Source organism: Falco cherrug, chromosome 9 (assembly GCF_023634085.1).
Source record: "Falco cherrug isolate bFalChe1 chromosome 9, bFalChe1.pri, whole genome shotgun sequence".
Classification (NCBI taxonomy): Eukaryota; Metazoa; Chordata; class Aves; order Falconiformes; family Falconidae; genus Falco; species Falco cherrug.
Genome location: NC_073705.1, coordinates 48588344 through 48602787, shown reverse-complemented (window position 1 = coordinate 48602787; position 14444 = coordinate 48588344). Strand labels below are relative to the sequence as shown.

General features: G+C 38.0%; 1 protein-coding gene across 3 annotated transcripts in view; it reads right to left on the bottom strand.

The window, feature by feature from the left end:
* Positions 1–1488: 1488 nt before the first annotated feature.
* Positions 1489–14444, bottom strand: part of POLR3A (RNA polymerase III subunit A) — a 41230-nt gene continuing 28274 nt past the window's right edge. For 2 of the 3 annotated variants that reach the window (XM_055719693.1, XM_055719694.1), the window contains 10 exons: positions 14241–14327; positions 14073–14155; positions 11666–11836; positions 10964–11057; positions 10761–10853; positions 10160–10324; positions 9319–9483; positions 8863–8994; positions 7388–7520; positions 1489–3492 (listed from right to left, as the gene is read on the bottom strand). In XM_055719693.1, coding sequence (XP_055575668.1) covers positions 3344–3492; positions 7388–7520; positions 8863–8994; positions 9319–9483; positions 10160–10324; positions 10761–10853; positions 10964–11057; positions 11666–11836; positions 14073–14155; positions 14241–14327 — 1272 coding nt within the window. In that variant the 3' untranslated portion in view covers positions 1489–3343. Of the gene's footprint in view, positions 3493–7387; positions 7576–8862; positions 8995–9318; positions 9484–10159; positions 10325–10760; positions 10854–10963; positions 11058–11665; positions 11837–14072; positions 14156–14240; positions 14328–14444 lie in introns of all 3 variants that reach the window. The other variant, XR_008733769.1, reaches the window with a different exon arrangement.

Below are 14444 nucleotides of genomic sequence, written 5' to 3'. Positions count from 1 at the left end.
CACCTACGGCCAGGTCTCCAGGCTGCTCCTTGGAGTTGTCACCAGATGAGCAGGTCATTTTCTGTGCTCCAAAGGTGGGGTGTCATTTGCTTGTTTTTCAGGGCAAAAGAGAGACATAGAGAAGCTCCCTCCATCCCTAAGTATCTACTGAAGCATTTTTAGAAATAATAATTCAGCTACTCCTATTGTTAGACAGAAACAGTGGAGATGGAAGGGGTTTTTTTTACCCACTCCACAAAAATCCCAAACTACCAACCTTGAAAGAATACAGACAATCTATCTGCTTTGCCATTTACTTGAGATTAAGACAAAACCGTTCGCAAGTTTTAGTAAAGTAGTATTATCAGGAGATGCCACTGAGGAAAAAAAAAGTAAATCAAGGTCAGTTTATAAACACTAACTTATCAAGTAGTTTCTAAGCCTGACAATTACAAAAAAGGTTACATTTGTTTTAGAACAGATAAAAAACATGGAGAACACTACAGATCAGTATAGGGATATTTATAAATAACTACATGATTTTTGGTAGCCAATTGCTGCTTCCTTAAAGCCACGCCATCAGCAGCGCTGACAGGGATCCGGGTACCACGGCAGGCTGCCCTGGCAGCTGGCCCTGCTGCCTCCTGCACCCCTGGCTGCGCAGCTCATACTTGAGATTCCTCAGCCACCCTCGGCTGCTAAGCTCAACGCCTCGGTTCTGCGGGAGCCGGACAACTCTTACAATTTTCAGGGCATCTGGTGATCAAATTAGAATGGTAGTACCTAATTGCTAAAAGCTTTAGTCATTAGGCTATGGGAACAATTAGCTTCACAAGTGGTTTTACTGTAGGAAGTCCCCAAACAATTCTGAGACATCATAAATGTATCAGTGATGCTTTGCTACACAGACATGTGGTAGTCAGGGATGTTCTGTTCTAGGGCTTCCACTGTTATCTAATCTAATATCTTCAGAAATGATTTTTTTCTTGAAAATTTGACATTTAACTTGATATTTAATTTCAATTAGCACATGTATTAGAAAGTAGAGGAAAATGTACAAAACTATTTTTTAAAAATGAAACCTGATTAAAGCTAAGACAATTACTAGAAATGTAAATTTTAAGCAATATCCCAAAATGTCTTTCACCATTAAAAATGACCCTTAAAAGAAGATGCTTATGAGTGAAATCCAACAGCTAATTTGCTACTGACTGTACAGAAAGCCCAAACAATAATTACTAATTCAGAACGCTTTTGTAAACCATCTATTTTTGGCTGAAAAACTTAGGAAGCACATAGCCTGCTTGGAGGGTAAGAGGCTTACAAAAAATACAAACACAAGATAGGTTTTCTATTACATATTCATTTTGGTTGTAAATACCTCAGATTTAAGCTCAAGAATTCTGAACTGTCTCAATAACTCAGCAAATGAGGGAGACTGAAGTTAAGTCATTCATAAATTAAATACGCACAAATATAATGCATCAAGAAACAAACACAAGGTCAACATTTTCTTTATCTCTGCCTCTCTTTATTGTGGTATTAAAGACAACGGCAACAGATGTGATTTACTGAACACTTTTAACACGTACAAGAGTTAAACCCACCATTTAAATACCATTTCGCTAAATTTACAAAATAAAAATCCCCCCGAAACAACTCCACCCTACCCCCAAAAAAAGAGGTGGTTACTCGTTCCAGTACAAACCCCACTCATTTACATCTTCAGAAATATCTTTATGCACAAAAATGCCAAGCACTTCAGTAGGATTTCCCATGATAAAATGAAGTCATTATCCACAGGAAAGGTTTACGGGCTTTCACTCCATTTGGCCCCTTACATGTTTTAAAAGGAAGAGCTAGACTTTTATACTTACAAATCTGTAGATGGCAATCTCACTGAGATAACAGAAAAATTTAGTTTATTCTGAAATTTCTACTGTTAAAAAAGAGATAGTGAAATATATATGGCTTTTAGAGCAGATACCAAACATATTACATTCTCAGTCTTTACCCTGCCAAAATCTAGGCAGAGTTACACCTTAGTATCACACCGAAAATACAAAATAATTTCACAACAGCCATGCTGAATTGTACATCAGGTCTTCTCTGCATGAAGAATGATTTAAAAAATAAACACAGTGGCACTTCAAGACTTAACAGATTTAACTACATTCTCCAAATGTAGCCTTACACTTTTTTTTTTTTTGTTTGCTACATGAAGACAAACAGCAGCACCAACTTGCTCACTTTCAAATGCTGGATCATTCAGCAGCCTACTTCAATTTTACGAGTGCACAACTTCAGCTCTCCTCTCTCTCTCTTTCGTTTCTCTCCAGCCTTGACCCATGTTACGAGCACACTGAATATCCAAAGACAGCTGACAAAAAAACACTAAGATACTTCCCTTCCATAGCACCACGGTAAACTTAAATAAACTACACTAAAATAATTTAGAATCTATTTTCATTCTGAAAACTGCTCTAGTGGGCTAAAGATGAAAATACTTTCATGGATTGCCATGAAATAATTTGAAAACAGCTTCCCTTTCTATTTCTACTTTATATATTAAAAAAAAAAAACTAGGTTGTTCAGACTATCCTGCTCAATTATGAAACACTCCCAAAACTAAAGCTGCTGTAAATTACAGATTCCAGCAGTTTAATAGCTGCTATAATCTAAGAAGCTATTCATAATTTCTAATGTTCTTATAACAGTCTTCTCAGAATTTAATAGCAGCTTTACAACATGCACCTTCTTGCAGGTACAACCCAAATCAGAATCCTGGGAAGGAAAACTATTTACCAGATAGTAACTTGGGATAAAACAATTTAAAAAAAAAAACAAACAACACAAACCACAAGCAAAGAGCAACTATTTCAAACACTTTCAACAGCACTCCTGAAGTTTTAACTCAGTATGAATTAATCAGACTCAGTTCTAGCCTTCTGAAGTTCCTGTTCTTAACAGCTGCAGCTCCTGTTGAAAGGCCATTTCCAAATGCACTCCGCAACTTCTCAGAACTCTCTTGCAATTTTGGGTTTTTTAATCAAGTCTGAATACACTTGTCTAATACTGAGTTAATAACTTCTACCATTAACACAAAGATCTAGTTCTAGCACACGAAAAATAAAATTGTACCCGGCAAAATCCACTTCAACTGTATTTCCTCTCTGGTGCAGAGAAGCCTCCCCTTTCAGGGTCTGCACTAACAAGTGGTAAACGACTGAACAATTCTTTTGATGGTATTTGGCTTATCAATTCACAGTTATTAAGACACATAGAACAGATAATACAAATTTCTTAATTTAAATGATGTTTCCTTGCCGTTTCTTGTTTTGCTATCTCGTATCACGTCCACGTGCTATGTAACAATGGGAATATGAAATTCATTATCATCAAATATCAGAGGCCTCCTAGGAGGGGTTGATTCTTTGTCTGCTTTGTGCAATAGTTTAAAAAGTCCTGTTCCAATATTCATCGGAATTCCCATGATGATGCACTCGGAAACACCTAGGAAAAAAACCCAACATATTGACAATCTGAAGAGCAAGGATTTACAAAACTATTTCACTTGCCCCTTCTGTATGCCTTGCCTATCAGATCTCCAGGAACCTCGCATGGAAAAACCAAGATCTCCTCACTAGGTGAGAAAGTCACTCCTTAACCCCCTGGGGTTCTCCCAGAACCTGCCCCCCTCTACACAGGGGGAGAAACACAACCAATTTTGAACTATTTTTGTACATGTTATGGTCATGAGATCAGTATTTTATATTATTTGAATTCTCAAAATGAAAAACATTCAGCCTAACCAAAACACCTTCTCTAGCAACAAGAGCGCTTTGGGTGGTTTGGTTTTGGTGAAGACACACTCTACTCGGTGCCAACAGCCGAGGATGAAAGGCACAGTTACTGCGTGTTCATTCTCTGGGTGCTAAGACTTGTGTCAAACCTGGCCAAGTCCCCTTGAAACCCCCGCAGCTCCCCAGGGACAGAGGCAACCGTTGCTCCACCTGTGGCGCTTTGTGCATTTCACCATTTTTTTGTTTGGAATTTTAAGGTTTAGTCTGTCCCAACTATTTTTGATATCTACAGCATTTTCACAGCAACACGCTGACATGTTTATATTCCAGATCTACTGAGGTATACAGCTTTTCCAAAGAACATCCCACATTAAAAGCAAGCTATCAGAAACCAGAGGGTTTTTCCTCTGCATACTGCTATGATCCAAATGACACTCATGCATTCTCAGGAGTATCAGAGTTATCATCCTTCACATACTTGTTTAAGAAAATAATAATAAACAGCTGTACCTTTGACTGCATAAAAAATGAAAATAAATTTGCTCAACATTCTGGCAAGATTCGATTGATAATTTAAGATGAATATTATTAATGAATGAATGAAGAATATGAATGAAGATTTTTTATTTTTGCTCTTAGACCGCTGCTGCATTTCTGCTGCATATTCGCCAACATTATGCACTTAAAAATCTTGTGCAAAGTAGAAGTCTTAGAAGTTGCTGTATATTTAGGTCCACTATTTCGTATAGCCGCTATAGCATGCACGTTACAACGGATAAAGGAAATACCTTTCTAACATGTAGCAGATTAAAACTTACCTAGTTTTGCACAATAGCCTTTCAACCTGAGCCAGCCACTAAACCATGGAAACTACATTTGGATTTTGGGAATCCTTCTTCCTTGGCAAGCCTTCCATGTAAACACCCAGAAGCCTTCCCCTCACCTCCCTTTTGCCTCACGGGCAATGTACTAGTTCACAGCATCTGACAACAGTCACGTATAGCAGGAAACACGCAGACAGAACATGCCACTAACAACCAAGTGGATGTTATATATCGGCTCAGACTAATGTATACTAGAAGCCAACAACAATCATATTGGATGGGTGAAGATGTTGTTGATGGCAGAAGAACTGCCAGGACAGCACACACTGCTCTAATGACCACCCAAGCCCCCTCCAGTGCAGGGTCTCGTAACAGCACCGGTTATAAACTATTACAGATCTAAGCATCTGGCTGACAGCTATGAACTGCTGCTCTCACTTCCAGCTGGAAAGAAACCAGGCGGAGATGAAGCCAGTCATACTGCTCTTACTGCAGAGCTTATTTTTGACATTTCCCTTCCAGACCACCTCCTCAGCAATGAATGTCACAGCAGTGAGCTGTAGCTCTGGGGTCCTACTCACAAGTTAGACATGAGAGCGCTGTTGGCTGCTTTTTGGGAAGCGGATGGAAAGGCAAATGGACTGTATCTCTAAGCAGTATCTTGCCGACTACTGCTGACGCTGCTTCCAGCATTCACTGGATGCTGCTGGTACTGGATGTATTTCTCTGGTCTAGTTGCAACCCGCTGTGCCTACTGAAAGGTGAGAGCAGCAATTCTTAAAAGAAAATGCTTGTTTATGTAGGCAAAGCACAAATCAGCGGTTCCCCATTTTCTGGGGCGGGGGGGGGGGGGGGGGGGGGGAGGGGAAGCATCTTTCAAAACAAAAGTGATTCAAAGGCCACATGGTCTAATAACTACACATTCAGGAGAAGCACTGATTTGAGATGCCATTCAGTACAGCACCTACAATTTGATTTTGGGTACATACTCATTTCTCTTGGCAACATTTATAACTTTTTCCTGCTCTGAAGATGCAAGCCCATGAGTGTGTAAGAGTCTTAACAGTAATTCTAAGAGATAGCTAGCGATGGCTGGGTCAGGCAGCTGCACCGCACTTTTTCATACAAGCAAGCCAGTATCATCTCTTCATTTTTGGAAGACAGACAACAATTTTCTGTTTTGTCCATTCCATTTCCTTATATGAACTAAAACATTTATATAGAAGGCAACACGAAAAGATCATTGGTTTCCACATTATTCAAAATAAGATTTTACCAGCTTAGAGAGGGCTTTGAGAAAACATATTCTTTACTTTACTGTCCAGGATTGAATCAGTCTCCCATAGGATCTTTGCTTTAGCTATGGACAAATAATAATTAAAAGAAAAAAAAAAAAAAGAGAAAAAAAAATCCCCCTCTTGTAGAAGACACTCATCTGGACAGTCAGAAAGTGGCAGAATTCTTAAAATACGAATTAGTGTATTATGTACTAGTAATACAAAGGTTTCTAACAGATTCCAGCAATTCAGAAAATACACTGTCCACAAAGCACTGTTTGAAATCGAGTACATTTTCTAAGACCATATAGAAATACATATAAACTAGTAAATCTTAACATGACATATTCATATTTCTGTATTTCATTAACACTCAGAAACCCCAAATGAGCAGTTACAGCTCTAGGACAGCAGGCTTTACGTAAAAAGACGATGAAGAGGGTGAAAGCTGCTTGACTTCTCCTTTTCTCTGTTTTATGTCCTAGATAGAGGCTTTTTAACAAATCATTCCAAAATTTATGTAGCTTAAAGGAGAATGAAATCTGAGAAGAACTGGGGCAAAGGAGTTTAAAAAAAGAAAAACAATATCCATTCCAAATATTAAAGTACACGGCAGAAACACAAAATTAAGAGATTAACAGAATATGACAAGACTAACCTACTTGAGTATTGTTTGGTTGTCTGTATGTGTGCATGCATGCCCTTGTCTGCACGTATACATATATTTTTCAACTCTGATCAGATTCTGTCATGAATTGAGTGAGAAGATAATTCAGTTGATGTTAACAAACTTAACGTTAAAACTGAAGAACAGATACATTTAAAAAGAAATTTCTCAGGACAGGGATCTTCTCTGTTCTGTTAATGAGTAAAGTACTGATAAACAAGGTTCATAATTAAAAAAAATAATAATCCAAACCCACACACACCATTTTTATCTGTTTAGAGCAGAACTAATTGAAGAAGCCAGGAACTTTCCCTTTCTGTTTGTTTCTAGGTACAGCTGACAAATCAGATAAGCAGTCACTACGCACAGTAACGATTCACCTATGCTACCTGCAACATACATCTCTTCATACTTCTTAAGAGGAATGAAACCAAAACCTAAATGCTGAATGGGGTTACTAGATTCATTAAGCAAATCTACGTGTTGAAGATACACAAACTTTCACAACTTAAAAACGAGAACTCCTGATAGCGAGACAAATTTCCTGGTATTTCACTGAGCTATGTAGTGAAAAGTAAGCCCGAATTACTAAAATGCTGCTTTAAGAAGCGTACAACAAATACGCGACTGACTTCAAGATCTCTGATTGAGACTAGAAGTAGAGAAACATCAAGCAGACCTCTAGAATAAAGAGCTTAGATAAATCAGCCGCAGACTCAAAGTTTTTGACAGGTAAGCTGAACAGAAAGCTTAACAAGAGCAAAAATCCAGTGCTTTGAAGAGGTTTACAGATGCTCGGTAAGGACCACAAGCCGCAACAGAATTTGCAATACCTACCACAAACAGAATCCTTCTGTCCGAAGTAGGCAGCATCAAAGAGATGGTCTGCAGTCTTTTCAAAAGAAGCCAGCATCAACACACTTTCCTTCATTTTTGCCAGTCCAAACCTAGTAATGCCCAGCACTTCGCCCTTGATTGATGGAAAAACCCAAAGACAGACTATCACAATTGTGGCTGGAGGCCTGCTGCTTGCAAAAGAAGCAAAAATCAAGTGAACAACAGAAATGTAGTTTTTACCCTAACACACACAAGTAAAAAGTTTACCATCTACAATATAGCGTTGTCATAATATGCTGCTTCACAGTTAAAACATCCTGAAGGATAACAGTTTGGTAGCAATCAATATTTACATTAAACAAGAAGTGATTATTCATACACGAAAGCAGCTTTTATAGAGATTTTTTTTTTTAAAGCAAGAACATCGGCAAGATTGAAAGAAACATGGCCAGGAGAAAAACCACACAATTATAAAGTAGTTGCTGAGCTACAAACTTAAATTGGGGTCTGAGAGCACTGTGCTGAAGCTACTGCCGATTGTCTACTAACAAATGTGACTTCATCTGCCAGGAGCTTACAGAAGACATTAAATCTTCATTTTTTCACTGTCAAGAAAAAAAGTAATTAGCTTTTTAAGCTAACTTGGTTTATTTCTGCCTCTGTTTCTAACACCCTAATTATAACAGACTGCGCACAGAAGCACAAGTCAGAAGTACTGACAAAAGAATGCACGCTAGGAGCCCAACAAGTGTAAACCGCTGCACTTTGCTACCCTTTTCTACGATCGTGTCGCAGCTCCACGCGGCCAGCCCTGGGGACTGCTGCAGCGCAGTACAACAAAGCCCTACAGTTTTGGGAGAAGTCAGAACTCCTTCATCCAGCTTACCCAAATTTAAACCCTTGCACTCTGGCAGACAAAGTGGAAAATCTTACTTCACTAAGCATACTCAAATCTAAAAATCACAATGGGTGTGAAGGAAAGAAAGCCAATTAATAAAGAACAGACACGATTTTCTACTAACAAGTTCTGGAAGACTGTTTATACTCTGTATGTAATCTGATTCTATTTGTAATGTCTGTGTCCTTAGACTCTCATATACAGTGCAGCTGCTATGAACCACACCCCATGTGGTTTTCTGCACAGCAAGCCTTAAATTGCATGCATGGCTACCCAAACAGTTGATTTTCATACCACAATTTTTAGGATTCCTATTTCCAATGAGAAATTATGATTCCCTACTCATTATATCAACTTGTTTTCAGTCAAATAGGCCTTCTCCCCCCCAAGCCCAAGAACCAGACTAATTAAGCATTTTGTTTGGTAAACAAACAACAGTATTTGGTCAGTGAAACTCACAATTCTTTAAACCTATAAGCGATTCCCATCTCCCTAGCTCATCTGTCCTTCTCAAACATGGTAAAATTAACTTGCCTAAACAGGACAATGTAACATTTAGAAAACACATAGTACAAACCTTGTAAGTCATTAGATCAGACAACAACATAACATGTCTCCTGTCAATGCTCATACCATGGTTCACCATTGTATACTGAATCTCATTGATAATTGTCGTCCGAGCAGCTTCAATCCCTAGTGTCTTCTCTACCTACGCAAGAGATTATGTTAGATTAATGAAAAATCAAATGCTTAGAGCAAGTATATTCCTGGAAAAAATACTGACTGATGTCAGATTAATACTCCATTTCCATTACTACCCTTTTGCATTTCTCTGTTTTAAAAATAGTTTTAGAAAAAGCTGCTTCGAAGTGAACAGTGCTGCCAGTCGAATTGTTCTCTTGCGTTAATGCATTCTGACAACTATTAGTGAACTCAGGCTTGATGATACATCAACTGCTGCATCTGAGCACAAACAAGCACTTGTAACAAAGATGCTATGGGGGAAACCCCACAGTACCCACTTAAACGCTACCTCGTAAGTGTTGTTAGAAGACGTTTTTGTTCCTTTCACTCCATGGGTAGCCATAACAGCTCGCAGATTATCACCTTCAACTAGAAGTTTATATTTTTCCTTTCCACTTTGTTCATCAATATGAATGACAGCTCGGGAAACCTCTGGTATACCTTGCACTACAACCTTGACAAAACAAACAAAAAAAACCCCTAGTAACTTTGGTGTGCACAGTATAGAAAGGTAAACTTTATTAGCATTCAAACTTATTTAGAAGCACCAGTCTTTGGAGTAAATGCTCAATTAAAATACATATGAAACAAGATTTCCTGCTCTTCAATACGCTAGGTACAAATGTGACATTCACACCATATTACAAACCTTACTCATCTGTATTTTATATTTTATGCCAGATATCCTCACACTCAGATCTGGCGATATATCCACACAAATGAAAGGGCATCCTGCCAATAATAAACGTTCACTTATGCCTATTTTTAAAAATCAAAGTAAACTGTCTCCTCACAGCAAAAGCTGTAAAAATGCCAGATACTGTCATGTGGTTAAGCTCTGGATGCAGTTGGAAGAAGTTACCACTATTTCATACAACTGCTGCACTCCGAATGCTTCAATAAATGTTGTAAGGAACATATCAACGCTTCAATTTAATTTAGTAATTGAAGATTACTAACTGAGGCTTAATTTCAGCTGTAAAGCAGTAGCATCACAATCTAAGAGTTACGGACTCAGCCTATGTTTATTGACAATACTGACAAGAATTACTTCATCTTCCCACCATAGAACTCCAAATTACTATAACTGATCACCTCCCACAAAAACGTAAAACAACTTTTGTTTTTACCTTTGGGAGTTCTTCCTTCAGGGACTGCAATACATAATACATTGAACTCTTGCTGTTTTCACGAGGGGTCACACATACAACTGCTTCTCCATGGACAGCAACATCTCCAGGCTTTACTCTGAGTTTAGATATGCAAATAGAGTAGCGCACAGTCTCTGCATTCACCTGTGGCAGAAGTCAGCCAGCAAACATCAGGATATCTCTCTTAACAGATACAAATCTGCCCAAATACATGCAGCAGTCTCTCAACAATATAAAAAAGCAGAACGTGGAAAAATAACAGGGAGTTGTGACTCTTATAAATTGTATGAAATACTATCCTGTGCTGAGGGTAGCGGCCTGCGTGTTGACTAACAGACAGAAATGCCATCCTTGGGTTTAGCAAGGCACCAAGAAATGAATGTATGTTCTCTCATTCCCAAATAAAGGAAAAATTACTCACTTGACAAGGAGAAAAAACCCAACCCCAGATATAATGTAGCCACAGCACATCTTCTGTTCACTTTCTTTTTTTAAACTTCCACTGGTCTGACTTGTGATGTTGAAGAGGCCCTTTGGAACTTACCCAAGGAATATTCTGCCTAAGACCTGAACAACTCACCTCTAACCTCAGTAGTCTAATGCGCTCTAAAGACAACTTCACTAGGATGAAACAATCATCTGGAAGAAACACTTCCTCAATATATTCTGAAATCTTTAAGAGATAAGGATGAAATAGTTAGCATGTGAAAACAGTTTAAATGCCCCATAACAACTGGCTAACTTTTACATTTAAAGTATTAGCAATAATACAATTTTTCCTACCTCCCCTAATAAAGTTTTCTCAATTCTTCCTTTAACCAGACGGGCAAAATCAGGATCATCATCTTTATCCAACTGTGCTGTTATTATAGGGGTGCTACAAAAAGTAAAGATACAAAAAAATAAAACAGTGAGGAAACTGCTCAGCTAGATTACAGATAGCAATTTGAATTCCAGTTTGCCTTATGGAACCTATCTCATCTCTAGAATAGTATTTAAAAAGGTAAGAGACCTTCAGCTTCCTCAGGTACACCCAAGGAAATTACTGTTTATGTACTTCAGGCTGGTAAAAATAAGCAAACACACAAGAGATTGTAACACAGTAACTAGTGACTGTTTTCACGGCAACACCACTCTAGCATTATTTAAGTATGGCTTCATGAATAGGTATGCTTCAACTACTGCTGAACTCCAGAAAGTTTCACAGCATATGAGACATTTATTAGAATACTAAATATAGGTAACCACTTAACCACATTTGATTTTCAGAAAAAATGAAGCTTCTCTCTTCTCTGGCCCCAAGTATCACTTAGTTGGATAGGTATTAGATCTTTTTTATTTGGGTATCCCATGCATCAACATTGTCTAGTCTATTACTGAAAACAGGGAAAGTCTATGATGTATTGCAAATTTACCCATCAAGTCTCACTTAGGCAAAGGAAAAAAAAACCACCAAAAACAACCAAACCAGAACAACGTTAGTACCTAATAGCCTTTGAAGCATTAATGATTTCTTTGATTCTTGGCACACCCAAAGTAATGTTCATTGAAGCAACGCCAGCAAAATGGAAAGTCTTCAGAGTCATCTGTGTGCCAGGCTCACCAATACTCTGTGCACAAAGAGCTCCTACTGCAGAACCAGGCTCCATCTGTGCCCTGATAAAGAAATTCTCTCATAAAATAATACAGAAAGAGACACAGAACTGAATAAAGTATAAATTCCTAAGCAAGCAAAGACAGAAACTATTTTGGTAGATACGTGAGAAGTTCGTTACCTTTTAATTTTTAATAATAAATGAACAGGAAGTAAGTTAAAAGGTCTCTAATACTCAAGATTGATCTCATTCTAGCAAAGAAGATGCCCTGTCCTACAGGCATTCTACAGATTCAGGATAACATCCATAACAATAAACACAACACTTGTCCTCTTCCTCCTCAGCATCAAACCGTAGATTGAGGATTCCCTATTCAGGGAAATCCCATATGCTAACATTTCCAGACCCCCCTCCCTTTATACATTTAAACATAAGAAAGCTTTATTAAATCTTCTTTAAGAACTTATTACACAGATTATTTTTAATCAGAGCAAAATCTAGACATTAATGTCTTTGTTGTCTTCACCTTATTTAAAAGCCCTACGCTGATGACCTACTTTCCCTCGAAGTTACACAAGTAATGGGCTTATTCCCACATTTGCCCCTTTCTAAAATTTACGTACTTTGAGAACTGGTTGTCCTTACAGGACAAAAATAAAAAAGATCAATGAAGACCACACCACACTATGATAAGCAATTTCAAAATGAGACACGAGGGGTGGTTTACATCCCCCCCTACAATTTTGATCAGATCCTGCAAGTTAGCATTCTTAAGCTTGCTCAGACTGCAACGTGGTCTGCCTTTCTAGAGCAAACACAACCTCTGAACTTAAGGCACAACACCACTTCCTCAAACAATCTAATTGCAGCAGCTTCTTGCATATTTCTTGATGAAATCTTACGAAGTAAAATTACTGTCGAATAGTGATTTAGCTTGTAACAGCTAAAGGAATTAATTCTGGGTGACTGTAAAAACAAAATCATTTAAGCAAAGGTTACTGTTCTCACTATTATTTGGACGTCTCCTGACATTCATGTAATATCTGCCTAAAAATTGCTGGAATCTCAGCCGAAAGATTTCTCCTGGTAAAATGACAATAGTCTATAAACCAAAACCGATCTTCATAGCAATCAGATCCTTTCCAAGGGCACCGTCTTTCAGTCAGATCAGCAGAATACAGTATGCCAGAATGTTTAAGAAAGCTCAAGACAAATGTAAGCAAGTAATCCTAACAACTGAAAGCAGGAAACTGCTAATTGCTTTAAACTAGTTCTGTTAAGAATGCAGCACATACATGAATTTTCTAGAAAAAGTATTAGTAAACAATTGATGCAGGTGAGCATGAGGCCACAAAGCAGATGTCACCAATGGCTGCACGCCAATGACCAAATCCAAGGAGTCTAGAGTAAATGAAACAACTCCTAATGGATAAGAAGATGAAAACATCCACAGTATCATTATCTTGTTAGAGACAACAGAACAAACAAAAATCTCCTGCAAGTGCTTAAGAGATTCAAGACCACATTAACACCAGGTGTAACATTAACTCTTTACGGACTGTGTAGATCCAAGAATAACTGTGAAGATTCATGTGGATTTGAAACTGATCTATTCAGACATTATTTTGCATGGACTCTTTGGAGGTTTGGAACAATCTCCTGCAAGAGGGGGAGGAAGGGAACATGCCTGCTGCCAGTGGGTGTAAAAATGTGTAGAGTGTTTAAACAATATCCTCTCTCACTCTGAATCCTAGCACTTTTGGCTTTCACCAGAATCTGCTGTCAAAATACGATCTGTGGATAGAAGTAGTAAGTAGCTATGTAAGAGAACTGTGTTCGCGGGTATGATCACTACTGTTTCAGAAGAAAGGTGTCTGAACACAAGCAGATAGCTTTGCATGTTCAAAAAATAAAAAGTTAAGTATAAAGCATCTTTCCTACAATGTAAAAAGAAATCAGAAGTCTTCTAATGAAATAATCTGATTATGACTGTAGACAGAAAGGTAAAAATCTCAAGTGTCAGACCTCGAGAAATGTTGTACAAGACTCAACTCTGCCTTAACAAGCCCACCTGTAGACAGCAATGTTTTGGGGTTTTTTTGGCATTTTACCTTTGTCTTGCAATGTTTATGGCCTTGAGGCCAACTGTTTCATTTTATTCGTATTGCATTCACAACACGACCAACACTCATACAGTAAAAATAGCAAAATACACTCCTACATTGCAAACAAAGCAACAAATGCTAAACTGGGGAGGGCGTGGGATAAACTGAGAAAATAACAGGCTAAACGCTTACCTCATGTATTTGTCCCTACAAGTCTCTAGAAACTTCTCCAGTTGTGTTGGAGTAATCCTATCCAGCTGATATAAAACTCGTGGCTGAGAAGAGAATAAAAGAGTTGGAAAATCAATAGCTTACAAATATTGAAAATAGCTATATAACTACCCCCTTGAAACTATTTACCTCTGTTGTGCCATTGTCATTAATGCCATACTTGTCCCTAGTTTTTTTTATCTTCTCAGAAACACCTTTGATGAATTTTTTAATTTCCTGAAATTACATTAAAAACAACAGTAAGCGAAGACATGGTCTTCATAGTCAAATCTTCAGCAGTAAATTATTTGCTCAGACCTCCAAATGGTATGTTTACAATAATAAATTAACAAT